This window comes from Chaetodon trifascialis, chromosome 6 (genome assembly GCF_039877785.1).
Source record: "Chaetodon trifascialis isolate fChaTrf1 chromosome 6, fChaTrf1.hap1, whole genome shotgun sequence".
NCBI lineage: Eukaryota > Metazoa > Chordata > Actinopteri > Chaetodontiformes > Chaetodontidae > Chaetodon > Chaetodon trifascialis.
The window spans coordinates 10,820,643-10,843,023 of NC_092061.1; the positions used below are offsets into that span (position 1 = coordinate 10,820,643).

The 22,381-nt window shown below is 43.9% G+C and overlaps 1 protein-coding gene across 3 annotated transcripts; it reads right to left on the minus strand.

The window, feature by feature from the left end:
• Positions 1 to 110: 110 nt before the first annotated feature.
• On the minus strand, positions 111 to 22,381 carry LOC139332389 (transducin-like enhancer protein 1). 3 transcript variants are annotated; one of them, XM_070964300.1, is made up of 20 exons: positions 21,612 to 22,381; positions 21,149 to 21,249; positions 19,999 to 20,062; positions 18,408 to 18,452; positions 14,719 to 14,781; positions 14,473 to 14,577; positions 11,089 to 11,305; positions 10,743 to 10,759; positions 8,214 to 8,327; positions 8,056 to 8,109; positions 7,726 to 7,875; positions 7,422 to 7,560; positions 6,723 to 6,922; positions 4,973 to 5,049; positions 4,503 to 4,752; positions 4,079 to 4,326; positions 3,540 to 3,687; positions 3,269 to 3,419; positions 2,885 to 2,961; positions 111 to 2,384 (listed from the first exon to the last, which is right to left on the minus strand). In XM_070964300.1, exons 1-20 carry the CDS (start codon positions 21,633 to 21,635, stop codon positions 2,277 to 2,279), a joined length of 2,352 nt encoding a protein of 783 aa, XP_070820401.1. In that variant the 5' UTR covers positions 21,636 to 22,381; the 3' UTR covers positions 111 to 2,276. The 3 variants fall into 3 exon arrangements, with proteins under 3 accessions (XP_070820401.1, XP_070820403.1, XP_070820402.1); XM_070964302.1 differs by having other exon boundaries at positions 112 to 2,384; positions 14,536 to 14,577; positions 21,612 to 21,767; XM_070964301.1 differs by having other exon boundaries at positions 112 to 2,384; positions 11,089 to 11,302; positions 21,612 to 21,767.

A 22,381-nucleotide genomic window follows, 5' to 3' on the forward strand; every position in this document is an offset into this window, starting at 1 on the left:
GTGACTTATTTGTTTGATTTTGGCTTTGATAGAAAATATAAATCTATAATGGATTGCATCAGTGAGGTCCTGACGTGTTCTTGTACCAACCCAGAAAGTCAAAGGCAACTCAAGTTACAAAAAAACACATTTATTGTCTAGATATTTCAATCATTTTAGATTAGCTAGCATTAAGACCATTTAGTATTTCTCCTGATTAGACGTTTCTTTTCCATGTTAAAGACGTACAAAAACAGTTTGTTATTTCTAAAGCATGTCCTGTAAGAAAAAAAAACACATATATACATTTTTACAAACATTCAAAAAGAAAATAGATAAAAAAAAAAACTAAGCACAATGTCATGAAATTATGCGTTTAAAAAGGCTGAAACTGACTCCTTCCTGAAGCTGAAATACAACTACACCTTCGCTAACCTTCTCCATAAGACTATCTTGACAAATAAATTAATCTTGCTTGTCCTCTTAAATGTTCGTGAAGTAAAAAGACAGCATGACACGGTTGTGCGTTTAAAGGCAATTTCACAAAAGTCCCACATTCAAGAATATTAGCAGAAAAAAAATGAAAGTACTTAATAAAAAAAAGGCAGTTCTGTTTTCAAGATGATGTTTTCGTGAATAAGGTACAAAGGACTTCTCACAGGTTTGAACACAAGGTTAATTTACTTGTCAAGATGATCTTTTTATTGAGTGTATCGGGTCCCTGTGTTTGAAGCGTGACTAGCTGTCTCGTACAGTGTGACACTGTGAGAGAGCGACAAAGGCAGAGGGGAGTTTTTCCAAATGAAGGGAAAAATTCAACTTCAACACCATTAATTTCAATGCTGATGAACTTACAGTAAAAAAGACCACAAGCAAATGAGTGGCATTCAAATGAACAGGTGGTCCAGATTTTAACCAGACCACATGAAAGGGGCGATTTCTAAATGTGAAGCTTAGAACCAGCTGACCAATTACCAATCTCTTACATGTTTCTAAGTCATTGACAGTGTGATTAAAGGTGGGGCTCGCTTTGCCAACACGTGTAGCTGATGACACACTGTGGCTCAATTATTGAGCATAAGGGCTAAACATCTGAAGAGATTCCGGTATGGAAGCTTACGTTGCTTGTGGTGTTACAGCTACGTGGGAAAACATAAGGAGGGAAATGATCTGTTGAAACAGGTACACTCGATGAGAAGGATCAATGGAATTTGAGGATTAATTCGTCTCTGAAACTTTTTTCCTCCTAATTGGTCTCTCAAATAGGATCATAAGAAATTGAGGAGGGAAACAGATGAAAACAACTAGAGTTAAGCCTTCTGCCACATAATTTAGAGTATGTTCGAGAAGCTTATTTGGCTGGGAGAGCTATTTTTTCTCCAAAGTACTAACATACTACAGTATTTGGTGGCATCTGATAAGGTTCTGAATTATGAAAACGTACTTCACCTCATGGGGATCAAACCAACCCATCACTGAAATCAACAATAGCACGATGCTAGACAAGTCAACGCGGCCTTCAGTGTGTGTAAAACTGTCATTTTGTGTGTGTGTGTGTGTGTGTGTGTGTGTGTGTGTGTGTGTGTGTGTGTGTGTGTGTGCGCTAAGTGTGAAGTTGGACAGCTACCACTACAGTGCAGTTAGTGAGGATAAGACTTACTGTTAAGACAGAGAAGGTACTTTTCAGACAGTGTAGGCATGTCAGAACAGCAAGCTGAGGTTCTAAGGTCAGAGAGTCCGAGCTGAGAGATCAACAGGCTGTGAGCGTTGTCTGTCTGGAACAAAATACAAAAGACTTCACTGTGTTGCTTCTCCTCCTCTGTCTCTCCATTGTTTTGTCAGTCTCTGTCCACATTTTCATCTTTCCATCCGCCCCTTTACATTTTCAGCCATGGTTTGACTGTCCCTTCCAGTGTCTCTGCCTCTGGTCGTGACACTGAATCAAGTCTGTTTTAAAATCAGATCTTCAGAACACTGTTCTCCTTTGGTTCAGTCATTGCTTGGTCCCTATAACTGATCTCAGTGCAGTCAGTAGACACCAAACAGTTCCTCTCCTCCCATTAACATCCAGCTGCTCCAGTTAATTCCCAGCTGATATGGAGTCATGTATACAGGCACAATAAGATGCGTGCATGTAAAATGTTCATCTCCTTTCTGTGTCTCCTCGGCAGTTGTGACAGAAAAACCAAGGTGCCATCAAGGTCACTCATCTCCAAGTGGCTCCACATGGAAATCTCTAGAAACGTATCGGGGGGGTGTGGGAAAGAACAAAAGTCCTCGCTTTCTTTCCATATTTTTTAGTAGATGACCTCATAAACGGTGGCCTTCTTGTCCCCAGAACCGGTGACGATGTACTTGTCGTCCACAGATATGTCACAGCTTAGCACTGAGGATGATTCTTTAGACTGAAGAGAAAGACACACAGAACATGAAAAAAGTCAGTCACAAATAAAAACACCTTGTAATGAAACATTGAAAAAGAACATGATACAGTACTTAAAAGTTTTAAAATGATTATTTTTAGAAAATATAATTATGTCTGGTTCTCTCATTCAATATTGCTGGATGTTTAGTCAGCTACAAAAGCTTTCATGACATGTTTGCTGATGTAGTACGAGACAGGATGTGTTACCACACTATAACGCAATATTTCACTGCATATTCCAACAACAGACATGTGTGCAGCTTAAATGTGTTATCAAAACTATAAAGGTACAGCAGAGAAGGCTTCTTCAGAGGACAACACCGTGACAGTTTCATGGTATCCAGTGATTGATGCAAAGCAGTGCTGTCAATAATACAGTTTGACCTGTTAAAGCCGAATCTGCAACTCCTGAAGGGGCAATTGTATATATTGGCTATGTTCATATATTTTCAAATGAATGTAGAGATCTGTTGTCTCAACCTGGAATATGCTGGCTCCATATGGCGTTCTCCATGCATTCAGTAAGTTGTCCTTTCCTGTGCTCACAAACCATTTACCTGTGTAGAGAAACACACAAAAAACACAATAAAACAAAAGGTAGACAATGACATCATTGACATGTACGGTTAAACAGTGGAAAAGGGAAACCATTGCAGAATAGAACAGAAAAAACTAACTAAAAAAGGTTAAATTTAATGTGTGCTGCATGTCATGTCTACCTCTACTTCAATGAAAAACAAAACACATTTAAATCACTAATTTTAAAGTCAATGCTTTTAAGGTACAAAAGGTAACAAAACAAGGAGTGGAAAATAAGTAGAAGGAAGACTAAATAGGCCAAGATGAAAACAGCCAGTTGCTTACCACAGTAGGCAAACTGGAGAGAGAGGACACAGCTCTCATGTAGATGAAGCTGGTATTTGTCAGGCTTGGTGACATGAAGGACCTCAACGTTGCTGCTCTCCATTCCCACAGCGAGCCACTCTCCTGTCGGGCAGTAGCCGAGAGAGAAGATCTGCACAGAGGAGACAGGAACCTCAGTCTTACTGGGGATACTGAAAAATAAACTACTAAATGCTGCACAGTTTTTTCAAGGTGAGTGGATGAACCACTAATTGCTGATATGAGTGTGTACCTGTGATGTAAAGTCATGCTGCTGCAGCTGCCGTCCCTCCCTCAGATCCCAGGAGCGCACTGTGTTATCGAGGCCTCCGGTCCACAGCTTGGTGCCATCATTAGAGATGTCAATACAGCTGGCTCCATCTGTGTGGCCCTGGAACTGCCTGCGGGAAACACACATACATTCTGAGTTAAGTAAAGGCAGAAATGTTTAAACAAAGACACACTTTGCAGTTGGTTTGCATCACAGACTACCAAATGTGAAGAGCTTACAGTATTTCTCATCCGCAGCCACTCTTGTAGCGTTATTGCTAAATATTCTGCTGTTTGGTGCTACAACTTGTAATCATAAATAAAGGTTAAATCAACAGAGAGTGTGCTAATTAAGGAAGGTCAAAGCTGTGATGGACAGGTGCTTAGAGAAGCCAGACAGTAAGTGTAGAGAGCCACAAGTGCATTAGTGCTGATCTTCTGCAAAGAACGACTGAAAATAAGCAAACGCTGCGTATTCCTTCTGTCTGAAGTCAATGTGTACAGATGCAAGGTCTCTCTTACCTAACGAGAGTCTGGTTGTGTAAATCCCAGACGGCGATGTTGCCGTCGCTGCAGCATGAGAAGCAGACCTTAGAGTCCGGGCTGATGGCCAGAGCATAACACGCTGGTGCTGATGATGTTAACTCTGCCTTAATCCTAGGGGTGGGCGTGGCCAAATCCCAGATGGACAACGTGCTCGCCTCACCTCCCACAATCAGTGTCCGGCCATCGGGGAGAAGACGACAGGAGCGGATGTAGTTGTCTCGGTTCTGATGTGGCACATGGTTAAAAAATATTTCATGTTTCGCACACATATAGTATCATTTGTACAGGCAAGCTAATCTGTCTCGTCTTGATAAGTGCTTAATACAACACACACCTCTGTCACTCAAAAAGGGCAGTTCATACTGTATACCCTCCTGACCAACCCCACCACCTCACTCACCAAACAGTCAAGCTGCGACACCGGACTCTTGTTTCCTGGGTGACTAATGTCCCAGACCTTGACGCAACCCTTCCCTCCTGTGTACACGTGTCGGGTGGGGTTACTGATGGTAACGGCGCACACCACTTCTCCGTGGTTCAGTGTGTTGATCTGACGGGCGTGGCGAGGAATCCCTGGGCCCACCAAAGCATCCGGGGGGAACGGCACCGGCTGCATCTGTCCATCGGCCGCCACGTGAAAGGAGTAAGCGCTGATGATGCAAAAAAGGATGCGAGGAAGTTAAAGATGATGGCAAATGTGAGGGAGGAGGAGGACAAAGAATACAGAACGAAAGTGGAAGAATGTGAAGGATGAGAGAAGGAAAGTTTCATTATTTTTTTCCAAGGGGAGATTTTTCAAGGGCATATCAGTCATTCCACAGGGCAATTCAATCAGTCCTCAAACATACAAGCAGCCGCAAACACACTTACGGTTTGCCACCAGGGATTCCTGTCAGACTGGGAGGCATTCCAGGAACTCGCATGTGAGGATGAGGATCAAAACCAACCTTGAGGAGAAAACACAGACATTATATAAGCGCAGTGCAAACACACACCCATGAGCATTGGCAAAATGCACACAGGTCAATACTCACCTGTGGAAGAGCACACAAACACTCTTGAGTACAAAGCAAACAGACACTCTTGAGCACACACACCCACACCCACCCTCCACATCTGAATGACAAGTTCAGCAAACACACAGAGGCAGAGCTGTCAGTACTTGTGCTCGTGCACACACACACGCACACGCACGCACGCACACACACACACACACACACACACACACACACACACACACACACACACACACACGGTGAGTACACAACCCAAGTGTTGCCCAGACACATACACAGCTGTGAGTCTACTAAACCTATTTAAACAGTGTAATGAACACTGTGCAAATACAGCCCAGAGTGATGAGGCGATTGAACGTAATGCACACCAGCGCACCCACTGTATAAATACTATCACAAAGACAAGAGAAATACAGCTGTGTAACTATTGACACTTTCCACACTTTGCAATATAAAATACACAGTGCTTATGAAAAGTATTCACACACCTTGACTTCCTGATCTTTTCGTTTTTTTAAAAACACTGAATTACAGTGGATGCAATAGGTTTTTCTTCAACAAAACAAAAAAATGAAGATTCAAAGTAAGAATTCTACAAATAGACCTGAAGCAAGTAAAATATAAAATAACTGACATCATAAGAATTCACTACTGCAGCCGTAGCAGCTTTTAGACGTTCCTTAATAAGTCGGATGGAGATCACCTGTGTTTAATCAAGGCGTGAGAAGAGATTTTAATTTAAAAGCCTGGATGGCGCAACTGGTGCAACGGTTACTGCCGCCACATTGTGAAGACAAAAGAGTAGATCTACTGTTCTTGAAAAGTATGAATCATGGGAAGCATACAAAAAAACTATCCAACACACTGAATATTCCCTTAGAGTGGTGTAAGGTCAAACTTAAAAAAATGGTTTAAAATACACTGTAGCACAGCTTTAAATCTGCCTGGGGCAGGTTTCATGGCTCAACTGTGAGCACTGTGCATACAACAAGCGTTGCCCAGGCACTTCAGGGCGAACAACAAAAAGGAAGCCACTGCTGAAGGAGCTCAAATGAAGGCAGCATAAGTACAAGGCATGGCTGTTCACTCCCAGTCATCACGCAACTTCACAGAGCTGGAGAAGTTTTACAAAAACAATGGGATAAAAGCTGAAGCGTTTAGAAGTGCAAACCTGCTACTGATCTGTCTACATAGAGTCAGGGCTGGAATTCCCGTCAAATGAGCTTCTAATAGTGTTTGTTGTCTGAATACTGTCTTGAGGGAGATAAAATGTGTGTAATGAATAATTCTGTGACACATATTTGTGCTTGGTTTAGATAGATTTGTTTTGACTTTGAAATTTCTGTTAATCATGGTCAAAAAATGTCAAACAATTGTGGTTCAATAGTGTAACAATATGAATAAATCAAAAAGTTGTTAGGGTTAGGGGTTTATGGACTTTCTATATCAACAATTAGTAATTTATTTAAAAACTTGAATTAACATCTCACATTAAACTGCTTATGTTTTCTATTTTGTAGAGGCTTTCTTTTTTGAGTCACAGATGGACACACACAGATATGAAATGCCAAATGCCAAAACATGAGTCTCCCTTTTCCACTCACCATGGGTGAACGGCCATACGCAGCCACGGCGGCCGCTGCAGCAGCGCTCATCTGAGGTGACATGTTGTGAAGTCCGGCAGCATAGGCAGCAGCACCTGCTGCTCCAGCCAGCTCCCCGTTCATCCCTGCTGCATGGGGGAGCATACCAAATGCACCGGGGTACGGGCCTGGTACAGCCAGGGGGGTCCGCAAGCCTGCAGCTGAGGAGGGAAGGGAAGGAAGAAATATGACACATAAACAGCTGGTAACAACCAAGAAAGTATTCAACATCAAAATCCCAGAAATGTGTAAGACTAGAAGCTTTGATTCTACAGACTTATCACTACCTCAAAATCATGACACTACTAGTAACACTTGATTTGAGTTCTTTTTGTCTGTGATGTGAATTTCAATTAAGCATAAGCAAACATTTCTAATTGAAACATTATTTACTAGCAATTCGATATATCTGAAGACTGAAGGGACCTCCACATCTGCACAAGGTTTTTCTTAAATAAAGGTACGCCATGAAACACTGGTGGCTTAGATTTACAACAGTTCTTTTGGAAGTCCAACATCCATTATCCAAAGCCCCCTTGACATCTACTTATGAGGTTGAATTTTTCTTCAGGCAACTACAGACACAACTGATTGCCTTCTGGCAATAATTAATAATTTAAAATAGCAAAACCTATAGTATAATTAATTGTTTATACTCACTGGGTGGATGTGGTATCTCCATGGAGGGGGGTTTTGATAGACTGGGCCGGATTCCAGGAGTGGAGCTGGGACCAGGGGTGGAGTCACCTCTTGGTGTGGGTGTGCTTGACTTCAGCCCAGGTGTACCAGCTTTGTCTCGCTGCCAGAGAGAGAGAGAGAGACAGACAGACACTTTAGAAATATATAAGAAATATTTACATATTTCTTAGTGACTGATGTGTTCACTTATAAAGCAATCCATCCACTTGGTCTATCCAACTATATGCTACAACAACTCAAGCAATTTTGTCTTGTCCATCCGTACCATTGACATCTCTTTGGACTTGAGGGAAGAGGAGCTAGCTGATGATGCAGTAGAGGCTGGACTGCAGGGGTCTTTCTTGAGAAGACGTGCTTTATCCAGGCCATTTTCTCTGGGGGATGGGAGAGGAGTGCCACGAGGGGAAGCAGGATCCTGGTGGAGGGACAACAGTTCAGTCAACTACCAGAGGACAAAATTACTGCACAAAAGTGATGCTGGCATTTTCCTGGATTAAAGACTCACAAATGTGAGTCCATTATCCATTATATGAAAACAACTGGAATCATCAAAGCTATTGATGAACAATAAAAAAAAATATCAAAACATACTGACCTCATTCGAGACATCCACCACTAAATTATCATCACTTTTCTCCCCGTCGCTATCCTGCAAAGATGGACAATCTGTCAGCACACCATGAGAGATGGTCACAAAGTGAACCGTCATGCTATGATTTGACCACAGACAAACTCAGCAGAACCATTTCTTACATAGTGGCTGGAGTCCTTGTCATCCACCTTGCGTTTCTTGGTGTCATTTGGAAAATCAGGTCCGTTGCGCCGCTTATCTGAGTTCCTAAGACTTTCTGGCAGCAATGAGTTACTCTGCAGATGAAGGCAGAGAGGGGGAGTAGGACAGAACACAGTGGGATAGGAGAGCAGAGGGAGATTAGAGAAATACGATAGGTAGCATAGGAAGAAAATAGAAAAAAGAGAAAGGAGAGTTTGGAGGACAAAGAGGGGAAAAAATGGAATTGCAGTGGTGAGACAATGGTGCCATTTACAGTTCAGGTTGTACTTTGTTGTGTGTGCATTCGGCTTGAGCTCACTAAACCGTCTGATCCATCTACCACTAATTACAACAGCTATTCAGCTATGCGCAGAGCAGGTTAGAAAAACAGACTCTTACTTGCAAATAGGTTAATAGTTCACAGACGAATGAATTAAGCAGCACTAACACTTAAACAGCAACCTCTTTCTCACTTGACCAAAGCCAGTCACTGCCACACACAAACACAGCCTCTGAAGTTGATGATTACATTAAGTGGCTCTCAAAATCTATCAGTGCTCCCTCTCCTGGCTCTGACAAGCTGCACTGGCTGCGGTTATGTGTGTGTGTGTGTGTGTGTGTGTGTGTGTGTGTGTGTGTGTGTGTGTGTGTGTGTGTGTGTGTGTGTCAGTGTGTGCATGTGTGTGCATGTGTGTGCGCAATGTGTAATTGACTGTAAAAGCCTGTGTGTATGAACAAGTGTGTAACAGACTATGTGTGTGTGTATTGCTTTCATAACACTCTTGTGTCCCTCTGTGTCCCAAGACTACATGCGCACGCACACACACATACACACAGGCACGCACACAAACACGCAGCTGCCCCCCTCTGGCCTCCTGACCAACGGATCCTATTGTTAATGGATTAAAGCTTCATGTTGAGTCCATTATAGTCTCAGCCTGTCAATGAAATGTGCATCCAACATACACAAACACACATGCGCGTGCACGTCGTGCACATCTAGCGAGCGAGCGAGCGCTTGGGCTTTGAGGGGGGGGAAAGGGTAAATGAAGGAGGAATAGCTAAGAGATGAGGAGGAGGAGGAGGGTGAGAAAAAAGGGGAAAGGGAGGGGATGAGATTAGAGGACAGAGAGGATGGAAGGAGGGTGTGAGAGTGTGGAAGAGAAGAAAGGGTGACAAGAGACGAGGGAGGGAAAGAGAGGGTGGGGGGGGTGAAAATCTGTATTCTGCCAAAGGCCCCTTCCTTCACGCCCTCCCCTGTTCCTCCCTCCCTCCCACCTCCTCCCCCTTTATTGAAAGGTTTTAGTGAGCTGAGCACAGGAGCACTGACCCGCAAAACATAAGCAATTTCCCCCCTCCGTCTCTCTCCTGTTCACTTTTAGTATGGTGTCTCTCTCTCTCTCACACACACACACACACACACACACACACACACACACACACACACACACACACACACACACACACACACACACACACACACACACACACACACACACACACACACACACACACACACACACACACACACACACACAAGCTCAGTGTCATATGACTGCTGCCCCCCTCCTTTCCCTTTCCCAAGCCCTCCCCTCTCAGTGGTGGTGATATTAAACACAATGAGAGTCTTTAAGCGCGGGATCAGGGGCGGTGGGAGGGGGGGAGAAGGGGGTAATCTGCTCACTGAGGTGTTAAATAGGCACAACAATGCAGGCTAGGCTGGAGGAGTGTGTGTGTGAGTGTGTGAGTGTGCGTGTGTGCGTGTGACCATGCTAAAAAGCTCATTTGGAGGAGAAAAGAAACCTAACAGTTCAGAGCAGATCTAGGGCAGAACTAGACAGGCAGGCCAAAGCTCTACCCGAGAGAGACCCCCAAACACACGCACAAACACATACACACACACAGACTTTGAAACTGACAGTCAAAAAGACACAACTAAAGGATGAAAGCTATTTGGGTGTGAAACAGAGGTAAAAAAAACAGTGTGATGCTTTTATGCATAATGACATGGTGAGGTGAATTTCATTGATCCCAGAGGGGAAACTGGGTCAGCGCAGCAGCAAAAAATAGGATAAAAGTAATGCGAAAATATGAGCCTGCCTCAGCAACAGTTATACTTTACCTGGGATATAAGTTGCAGTTCCAAATCTTAGATCTCGGGTGATATTTTTAATTAAGTACCAGTACATGTGAGATAATTGAATGGTTGGCCAAAGACAACCATTTATATGTCACAGAGGGGATTTAAGGCATCCTTAGTTTTGGGTTTTTTTGCTACGTAACCACAGGTAGATCATTTAGGATCATTAGATCATTATGTTGAAATGATCCAATATATGGTCCCATAGATCAACTGAGCTAAGGCAGACTAATCTCACTGCATGCAAACTTCATCTAAGAACGAAGCTGAATTCCCCAAAACCAAACTATCCCTTTAAGAGAGACAAGAAAATAAACTGCGTGGTTTTGTCAGAACAGTAAACACTGCTGCAGAAAGAGGAAGTACTTACTGTGCCGGGCTCTCGCTCTATTGCCATTGGAAATGTGTACATGTGGTTGAGGTCATAGGGTTGGGTGTTCAGCAGAGCAGAAAAAAAAGACAGGAAGGAGAAGTTACAAATGTCAAGCCTGCATTTAATTGTATTTATAAATAAGGATCAAAGTTTATGCAGAAAACTAGACTTGGAAGCAGCCCAAGCAAATTTTGGTCACTGAAAAAAAAAGGAATAAAGCAGCCTGCACATCGAACTTGATAATTTTGTTAATAACAAACTTCTGGGCCAGCCAACTAATAAACGATGATTCCTCTTTCTCTTTCAAGTCATGTTTCTGGGGGTGGAGGGCGTGTTTGTTCACCTCTCAGGTGCTCAGGTCCTGCAGGGTGTGAGTCAGGTCCCGACAGGTGGGGCTTTTTATCACCATCTTTTCCAGCCAGATGGGGAGGAAGAGCACCAAGTGCTCCCGACAGAGCCAGGAGACCAGCTGACCCACCCAGCTGAGAGGGGTGGAGGCCAGCAGGGTGTGGAGTGAGGGGCACAGGGGCACCACCGTGGTTATGGGATAGATGTTGCTGCTAGGGAGACAGAGAAAAAAGATAGAAAGAAGTGGTAAGTTGAGAGAAACCATGTGGAACACACAGCTGAGTGATCTTGTGGTGTTGTAAGGCTGACAATATAAGGTTAAAAAAAATAAATGGGTGATCTCTCACTAAAATGAAGCCGTGCATCTTTGATTCAGTTTCCAGAGTACACAGGCTGACCATTAACGCTCACATTCACTGGCAGCTTAGCTGCAGAAAGCACACCAAAGTTAGTTTTGTTTGGAGCATGCTGCTGGCCTAAATCATCACATCTGTGATTCAGTGCAAAATGTTGGCAAGTGATAAAAAGATGAGATGTTGAGCTCACTGGATATAGACAAACAACTCGACACCTGACATCAGTGTACGAAACTGAGCCATCAATAGGTAAAAATCAATAGCACTCTGTAAGATAATCAATAGAGATTTCTGGCCCTATTCAAGTCTTCAACAGATGGGACAGTTTCTTCAGTGTCTGGGTTTACACCACCTCAACAAGCTGCTGCAGTCTACAAGGCGGTGAACACATCCTCTCCCCCTACACACAGCCTCACACACACCCTCCTCCCTCTGGGGTCAAACACTGAACAATACTGACAGCTGGGATCACAGCCCAGAGCCCGAGGATGTGGTGGTAGAAGAGGGGGGAGGGAGACAGGGAGGAAAAGGAGGAATGACGGAGAAGTGGGGGGAGAGAGCTGAGAGCCCCAGCTGCTGCCCGCACTGTCAGGTCTTGTGAGGGAGTGAGGCGGCTGAGGAGCGAGGGGAGGAGAGAAGGAGAGAAGAGGGTCAGAGAGAGAGGGAGAGAGAGTTTGGCTGGCAGCCCTGCTCTCTCTTTCACACCAAATCAGGCGCTCGTCTGAGCGTGAAATGCCTTTGTGTTCCAAAACATCATTATTGCCTCCTCAGACAGTAGCCGCGGGAATCCAAGCTCACTGATTCGCCACCGGGAGGGGAGGAGGAAGGAGGGAGAGGAGAGGAGAAGGGGGGCACAGGAGGCGACTCGGCAGGGGTGGAAGGAGTGCTGAAGGTCAAACAGACTTTTATCTCACCTAATTGACTAACCTACTCCCCCCTCTCCTTAGCCACCGCCTTCTCTTCTCCTCTCTATCCATCCTTCACTCCCTGAGTCCTGCCCCGTTGAATGAAAGCAAAACAACGAAACAGTCTTTTAGCCTCAACCTCCATGCCTGCCCGTACACACACACACACACACACACACACACAATTTCCCTGAGTTGGCTTGCCTGCCAAACAATCAAACATAAACACACCCACACGTCGCACTTGATCACATGAACATGCATACGCAGAGTCTAGATAAACAAGGCAGACACACACACAACCTCACTCAACCATTCTACCCCTGCCTGTTGTTTTCTGGGGATAACAGCAATGCACGCTCTGCTACACCCAGACGCACACACAAACAGATGCAATAAAACAAACACACACACACACACACACACACACACACACACACACACACACACACACACACACACACACACACACACACACACACACACACACACACACACACACACACACACACACACACACACACACGACCCCTGATGGGAGTAAATGGAGGGGAAGTATTGGTGGAGGCAAGGGGAGCCCGGTTTGTCATGAGATGTTAGTGTGAGCTGGTGTGTATGCATGTATGCGTATGTGTTGTGTGTGTGCAGAGGTAGGGGCAACATGCTTCATTACACTCATTTAACTCACAAACGGGGTGAATGACAGGCTGGCGTGGGAGATGGGAGGAGAGGGGAAGAGGGGAGTGTAAGGGCAACGCCGTGACCCCCCTTTTACAAACACTGAAATCCTGCAATTAAGTCTCAAACAGCAACTGCCAAATCCACCTCTCCCCCATCACACACACAGACCCCCCCTCCCAGTCATCAGCCCACGCCAACTAACAAGCCCACCTCACATTTAACTCTCCAAACCCGCTGCCCACTCTTTGCTAAGCTAGAGCTATAAAGACCCCCTCCTTATCCCCACATTCCCCTTCAACTCACCCCCCCGCCCTCACCTCCCACCAGCCAAGCCCTTTGGCTCCTATAAAGCAGAGTATTCTCAACTACGTCCCATCCCACCCAAAAAGTCACCACCAACAGCTCGACTCCGTCACTTTTTTTACCGAAACATCACAGCGAAACAGTGAGGAAAAGTTTATGTTTTTGCAACATCTTTTCACACTCACTAGGCCAGTCCCTTTTCATCTCCAGTCTGAATAGCTGGTCATGCCCTATTCATCACAGGCTGGCGCCATCTTTTCAATAAACACCTCCCATCACACTTCTCCCACTGATTCATATCCTCTATTCTCTACTCATTCACTGTGAAAAAGATAGGTTCTATCAATCAATCAATCCATTTCATTTCCAGACCAACAGTCCATAAAAAAAAGACAAAGTAACTGAATCCTTGGGTTTGATTTCATTTTTTTTCCTTTTCATTTTCCTACCACCTCTTATTCACTTGCTTCATATGCCCTGTACTGTATATATGCCCGTGACCTTGAGAGTAGTTTAGTGATCCAAGAATTAAAATAATTCCATTTCCTTTTACACATAGCTACAGTATATGAGTACAATGCAAAAATCAATTATTTGTGGAGGTGTGTAATTTATAACACCAGTCCAGCTTCAGTAGATTTTGAAGGTCTTTTGTCTGATAAATCTGGCAAAAAAAAAAAAAAGGTTACTTAAAAAATTACTTGGACTCCCTTTTGTGTTGTGTTTGAGCTATGTCTTTGTTTCTGCAAATAATTAATTACAATGCAAACAAAATAAAGAAAATAGGCAAACACACAGTTGTCTGTTTTTCCAAGTATCTTAAACTTCTCTCAAATTTCAACTATCATAGCTATACTGCTATACTTGGCATGCAGGTTGCTCTTTCACATTCAGCACCGCTATCCCTACTTACTATCAGGCATGCACACAGGCAAATATCATGTGCCCCTTCTCCACAGATATTTTCCATTTGTGGCAGACAAGAAGAATATGAGAGGTCAAAATTACACTACTCAGATCAAAATATGATGGAAATGTATTTCTTAGGGAAGAAATTTGATTTTTGAGCGCACAGTAGAGGAGTACACAGATATACAGAGACAGTTGATTTAAGTAAAGTAGAGGAATACACACTGTTGGTGGAAGGCCTGGCAGTCCACGTACACCAATGACCGCATTGAGCTCTGCCATAGTCACCTGTTTTGCTCGCTCCACGGCTTGGACAACCTGCTGCTGATGCTGTAAAATGCACAGACAAATACAACATTGCTTAAGACGAAGAGCGAAAGGCTGATTTATCAGTAAAGCTAGCAGAGACAAGCAGAGTGTATAAATGGCATAAAAGAACACAGTCTGTAGCTCAAAGTCACACGTACTTACCTCCTGTGAGAGGAAGGGAATGACTTGTGCACAGATGGTGTTTAGTCTCTTGGCAATCTCAGTCTGAGGGAGGAAGAGACACACAGAGACAGAAAGAGACTTAATTGTTAATAACATAATTACATTCATTTAGAAAAGACAGCTGTTCAGTAACACCAATAAAGTAATACAAGCACACGCGCACACACGCACGCATGCACTCAAAGTGGAAACTGCGGTCTCAACAACAAGCAAAAAAACACACACAAACACAAACACACCCACAAACCCCTAGCAGTATAAGATACAATAACAACACCCATCTACTTCCCTCTCCACACAAATCCAGTGTGTGCCATTTTCAGCCTCGCTAACACACACACAGCACAATGAGATTTTCCTTTCTAATCATCAGTGTGAGCTCAAGTTTCTCTCTTGCCTGTTGTATTTCTTTTGCTCTCCTCTATCCTCTGCGCTCTTGTCCCTCTTCCCATCAGCACTTCAACATAATCTCATCAGCGGCTAACTTCATTTGCTCTCCCCCAGTATCCATGCCAACACATCCGCCTGCCCCCCAAAACCCCCGGAGGTGGCAACAATTGGCTGAAACCAGATACCCCCACTGTGGCACCAAATCAGATTAGGGGACTCATATTACATATCATCCAATCAAATTGATACGAAGAGGGCCAGGGTGAAGAGGGAATTGGAGGAGCCATGAAACGCAGTAATGGCTCATCAGACACACACTTCCCACATGAAAAGATACACACACATGCTGGATATGAAGGCTAAAAGGACATTTGGTATCCCACAGCACACAGCGACCACCTGTGGGGGTTTAACTGGGCCAACATAACTTCACCTGGTGCAGAAAAAACTGGATACTATGAAAAATGCCTACCTTTTACCAGTAATTACAGTAATAACACATTGTGCTTACTCTTTCCAAGAGACTTTGGAGGCATACATTGCTCCAGCTTTACCAATATGTGGGTGTCCTTCCACCATCAGGATATTACTGCAGTTCCACTGTCATTAAAAGTTGAACAAGACTAAATAATACAGCCATTCCAGCAGATGATGGGAACATAGGTATTTGGTTAGCCATATTAGAATTTTGATCTCATGATGAAAAACAGGACCAACTAAGTATGTGTGGTTTATCTTCTGAAGACCATGAATGTCTGTACAAAATTTTCTGTCAACAAGATGGATGATGGACCACTAGGTATTGCCACCCGGAAAGCCGTGCTGCTCTAATTGGACCTCTCTGCTACTCACACACGCACACACATCTATAAGCTTGCCACACAACTGACACTGGTTCAGCCAATTATGTACTTGGATGAGCTAAATAAAGTATTACTGTATTCAGAATGAGCCTTGAATTAAAAACAAGTAACAACTTGGCCCATAACATAACTTGGAGGATAACAAACTGAAAAAAGAAAATTCTTGGGAAGACTGAACACAATGTGAAGAGCTACTGATGGACAACTGCACATCTGTTTTACAGTGTTTATTATGAAGAGCTACACCTCCATACTGAGCCACATAAGGGTCTAGTGGTGAAGAGCATTCTGTTTTTTGCTGCTTTAGCTTACCAGTCTGTGCAGCATTTATGTGATATGTGCTGTCATTGTTGCTAGTGTTGTATAGATGTATATGTACCTGACATACCCATTAAAGCAGCCATTCTACAATGAATACTCTACTTCCAGCCCTGTAGAAACAGACAACCTGGCCAGGTCGCGAGCTGCTGACTTTCATATACTGTAACTCAATCTAATTATGTCAAACTCACTCCATACCTAGAAAGCTCTAAATAAAGAGCTATTTCAGGCAGTATACCTGTGAGTCCTTTCTCAGAATCCTAGGTTGTAAGCCTATAATTAGCCTTGTACAAAGACTCACTGATTAGGCTGTCTGAGAATAGTTTGACCAACTACTATCAGGTCAGCTCAGCTAATCTAACTAAGCTTACTGACAAAACAAACAAGGATCAAACGGACGAGGCCACAAATACCCAAAGCTGCAATCCATAAGTGGGGCACCATCACCAATCGTGACTTAAGAACATTTGGGGGAAATAACATAAAAGGTAATCAAATCTCACAACTCTTTCACTTCTAATCAATGCTCATATCAGCTCCTCAATAACGACATCGGCAAATTTCTATAGTGCACCATCCACACTGTGATATTCATATAATTGAGCAAGTAGGCAAACAGAAGTTGAGGATAGAGAGAGCGAATGTGTGTGTACACACACACACACACACACACACACACACACACACACACACACACACACACACACACACACACACACACACACACACACACACACACACACACACACACACACACGTGTTAACAAAAAACAGGCTTCCCATTAAACATATAATTGGAGCATTACTGCCGCACTACGTACACATACACACCAGTACCTCCCCAGCAGGAGGTGGGTTGTTCCGCATCCCCCACACCCCCCACCCACAGAAGCTTGTTGCTCTGACAACTGCAGCCCCAAGCTAATGACCTCCCCTGGAGCTTTAGTGTGTGTGTATGTGTTTGTGTGTGTGTGGATAATAGGAAGAGATGCATCTCCCTCACAATGAAAGAACAGTAGCTTCACATGGACGTAAAATGAAAGAGGAGCCAAGAAAAAAAAGAAATGAGTACGGGGGTGGGGGTGTAGCACCAGGAAGAAGAGATCCCACATTTTAAATGGAGACTGAGGAAGGCAGAAAGAAAGGGAGAGAGCTTGGGTTGTGAAAAGGGGAGAATAACACAGGAGAATGAGAACATGAGGAAGAAAGTAATGGGAGGGAGTGTGAGAGAGTCAAGGAAGCATCCGAACTCCTCAGTGAAGCAGCCAGGCCAATCCACCTCCAATTTCCTCTGGTCTGACTGGTCGATAGCTGTGGTAATTACTGGTAAATGCTCTGAGCCATGCACCACTCCTGTGGGGAAATGTTTGTTTGTATGCATGAGAAAAAGAGAGAATTTTCCCTCCTCATCCATGTGTCTACACAGTATGTTTGCCTTTCAGTGCCTTCGTGTATGTACTCATGCATAAACATGTTTGACTTTCTGTCTGAGTGTACATTACTGTGAATGTTTTCAACTGTACCTGTCCTCGTGTGTTTGTATGCATTATTTATGGCTGGACAAAAATGTCCTTGTCTTACATTACAAAAGGTAAGTGTCCCTCTGTATCTTGTGTTTGCAGACTTGTGCGCCTGGCCTACTAAAGTGTGTGCTGGTGTGTTTTTGCTTCCCTGCTTCTAAAAGGGGGAGCTCCACTGTCTCTCCTGTGTCGGCCTCACTGTGATCGATTCTTCTGCCCTCCCCAGCCCTGCCCCTCTAATGTAATAAAGCAGGCCGCTCCCCTAGACAGCACCAATCAATCTACAGAGCCATTCATCCTGCCTCTGGGCTCAGGCGGCCAGCCCTAACTGGGGAAATGGAGACAGAGCCCCATCGATCACGAATAAACACACACGCGCGCGCATGCACACATACAGTAAAACACACAGAACTGAATGAACGCACAAATGCATTTGCACACACAAGGACACGTCAACAGGCACACACACCAAATACATCAAAAGCCTGCCATGAGAGAAGGAGAATAAAAGAGAGGAGAGACAAACAGGAAGAAGCAGAGAGTAGACAAGAGGCAGACAGATAAGCATCCATACCTGTTTGTGCATTTCGATGTTGAGGCCATAAGACATCTCATAGTACTGAGGAGGACAAAGAAGTCAGATGGTTGGATTTGTGAAGAAACGTCGAACCTTTAAAATAAAAAGCTCAGAGTCTGTGCAACCTGATTTTTTGTTACCTGTACCAGAGTGTCACCACAGAGGTGGTATGTTTGCAAAACAAACGGCACTCTTATCTACACACAGGAAGCCTCCTTTGACCTCACTTTGTTTGAGGTAAAAGGGCTATGTAGACGTGTTTCACTTCAGAATGAAGAGCAGGGTTGGAAACCAAAATCTGGTTCCAAATTGGAAGAGAATCCAAAATGCAGAGAATCAGATAAATCTCACGCATCAACGCAACAGTGTGTTGGTTTGCAGATTGGGTATACTGTTAGCATTGGCTACTATCAGTGCTTTACTGCTGACACCAGTGGCCTCATAGCCTATCGGTTGGAGACATGTTCCATCTTCCAGATGCTGCATAGCCGGTGCTCATCTCCGCCAGGGATTTTGCCAAAACTCTGATCGCTTGTTTGACTTTTCCAGATAAGTGATTAGCCACCTTTATTTCTCTGGCAGACATACTTTGCTAACTGCTTGGTGCCTCCAGGCATTGTGGGTGAACTGCTATTGTCTGCTGTCTTAGCTTGTGGATTTAATACTAATGTCTCACTTAATAGTCTCACTAAGGTGTTTAAGGTGTTTTCATCTCTTTACGAGTGCTTTTTCGCTTCATGATTACTGACTTAAAAGTCAGTAATTGTGTACAATTACTGCAGGACTTTGACTGCAATGAAATACGCCACTGGTTCCCAAACTACAGGTCCCAACCCCCACTAGGGATCAACAAAGCTTTACGGGGGGGTCACAAAGCATTTTGGATTTAAATTGGTATAAGAAAACCTTTTATTTTTAATTATACAGTAGGCCTATATCTCACCATTTCATTCATTTCTGAAGAAAAGCAAATGAAATTGTTATTTTCAAAGTTTAGATAAATATTTAAGATAGAAACTTCAAAAAAAAATCTCACAGGATAAGGACACAAGCTACATTCACAGAGCCTTTGCACTCTGCTAAACTGCCTCATCCTTCATGAGAAAAGTACGCAGTTGAAACATCCACAGAGCTAACACAAGGACAAGAGCCACATGTCAGGGAGAAAGGAACACTGAATTTGTCAAAAAAACACAGGCCTATTAAGTATGTATGATTGTTAGAAACATAAAAACTACATGATACAAAGAGAGAATTGAATAAAAAGTTGCTAATCTGACTCTAATCACCGTCATGAACATGTCTGTGTAAGGAAACTTTGTACAACTGCGCACAGTAAAAACAGGTGTCACTTTCATTTTGCTGTGGATTTTTTTTACATTTTTTTACCACTTCCCTTTGTTGAAATAATACAGAATTTACTTAATCTTCAAATAAGATTCTTCATCCATCAATCTTCGGACAGATGAATGTTCAACTCCAGAACACATGGAGTTGTTGAAGTGTTACTCAAGGACACTTCAGCAGGGCAAAAGCCTCACTAGATGATGCTGTAGGGAAAATGAACTGAGCGTCACACAGATCTCACCATGACATAGTGTCTCTGCATCTCCGTCTTTTCACTGGCCAGCTTCTCACATTCCAGCTTGAGACTGAAAAACACAACAATACACAAACTTAAAACTCTACAAGTTCAGCAAATTTGATCACATTCAACCCAAGCCGGTCAGTGTAATCTAGCACCTCAGTTTCCCACAGACTGGGAATTTTTACATGTAGCTGTCGCTCCTTGGGGACGGTTATTTAGTTGTTTTGACCACAGTATTACAGTACTGACAAGTTTCACTACTGATCAATGAATATCAGCAAGTAATTTGGACATTAACAGATGTGTGAGTGTCTCTGTTCTCTCTAAAGTGTCTACACAAACTAAGAATAAACAGCAAATATGTTGAACAAACTTTTAGTTGATCCTCCAGCTGTTTTCCTAAAATATATAATTAAGAATGTAGACATGTAGAAGTCTCCTGTGACCCCTCTCATCCCTTGCCCACTGATTAAAGCACCCACGAATGAAAACACGAAACTAAACAGTGCAGGGCACAGAGATATTTTTTGAGAGAATGAAAGTGAAATGGAGAAGATGAATCTTCCTGTCAAATTATTCTAACCGCTGTCTGTTGGCTGTAGGTTGTTTGGTTTAACCCTGCTCTTTGCATGCATGAATCAGGGTGTGAATATAAAACAAAGCAGCCTGTTTATAGGTCAGTAGCTTCTCACCTGTTGCAGTGAACCCTCTGTGACAACACAAATAAGTAAAAGTACCCACACGCCAAGCAAAGACATATACAACTGCACATACACACAGGCAGTCCTTTCCCAACACACGACTACACACACACACAGGGGAAAATAAGGAGTGATTTATGAAACCCCGAGCCCGCACGCCACCCTCTGGCTCTCACCCATCACCAAGACTTAGACCTACCGCAGTGTGAGCACTAACACTGATGCCTGGGTCTACTGCATATGTGTGCATCAGTGTATGTGAACCTAATCCAGGTTATGGGTTAGCACGAGGCCAGAGCTGGGGTTTGGTTCATTATCATAAGGGGGATGACTGCGGTTAGGGTGAAGTTCGGTGTTACAGGGCAGATGACAATGAGAAAACTGGTAGGCATGCCGCCCATCAGGACGGAGCAGCCCTCCATGTGAACGTGAGTGTTTGTGTTTTCCACCTGTGGTACTGTGCCTGAAGAAACTGGAACTCCTCCTTGATGCGGTCCAGTGACTCTGGGATGGTGAACTTGAAGGGCTGGCCTGGAGCCTGGTGGGGCGTCTGACACACACACAGACACACAGACACACAGACACACAGGATTACTAACATCACAGTGCCTCATTATGTGGCCTACAATATGCATCTGATCCTCTCCAGGCTCACGTGTAATGTCAACAACTTTTAATTATTAACCGTTATTAAGCAAACAATATTATCAATCCCACTCTGCTTCTCGGGGTAGATGTGGAGTCCAATTAACAAAAAGAAAGGTTGACTTGAACATGTGCTCAGTCTGAGGGCTGTTAAAACTACAACAAGAGGCGCGGGTCAGACAAAGAGGTAATGTTATCCTCCCTGGCTGTGGACACCCGCTTACACACAGGTGAACAACTGCTAAAGCAGGAAGGGGGGAGTCTTACCGGGTGTCGCCCCTGGGGAAACATCGTTATCTCGTGGAAGATGCAACCGTTTCCTTCTTAAAGCCCAGTTTGGAGGGATCGACTGAGGGTACCGTGAAGATGTGGGGAGCACCAGATCACGGAGACGAATCCATCCGCTGTTATTTTTAGGACCGACTGTCGTTAATTTTAAACAAAACCGACCGCTCCGTCCGAGTTCACCGAGCGTTTAATTTGAATCCTTGCTCCTCTCTGTTGCTTGCCGTCTTTCGGTCGTTGTTTCCTCCGCTCCGCCGGCAGTGCGGCCGTAAATCAACCGGAAAAACACGGGAAACGGCTCATTAGCTGGGGGCAGCTACGGGGGGAGGAGGAGGGTAAGAACCAGGTGAGAAATGAAAGGGCTGGAACAACCTCAATCACTCCAGCGTTTGTTTTGCTTAGGCTCCGATGTATTCCGAGTACAGAGAGGCGACCAAACAAAAAAGAACAATTTCAAGCCAGTAGACCCTCAACAGACAGCCGCAAACTGTCGGCTCTCGGTCGGAGCATCAGAAACAAATCCACACAAGTTAATTGCAGTGAAGAGTTCCCACTTGACTCGCCGCGGTCGCTAGCTGGCGGTTGAACAGTCCACAAAAACAGAAATATTTACTTCCCCGCTGAGTTTGGATGCAAACCTGCATCCAAAATAGATTTCACGAAAAAAAAGTGGAAATATGTTGTTAGTTTTGATAGCAACAACTCCCACAGCTGCGGCTTCAGTCCTCCGTCTAGCTCTGCTTTACCTCAAT

Bases quoted from the DNA above. Each gene is read 5' to 3' on its own strand.
- LOC139332389 (XM_070964300.1), bottom strand. From the start codon at position 21,635: ATGTTTCCCCAGGGGCGACACCCG. The intron at 20,063-21,148 runs GTGGAAAACACA...TGTGTTTTTCAG, and splicing joins CTTCAGGCACAGTACCACAG to TCTCAAGCTGGAATGTGAGA. The intron at 18,453-19,998 runs GTGAGATCTGTG...TGTCCTCCTCAG, and splicing joins TGCAGAGACACTATGTCATG to TACTATGAGATGTCTTATGG.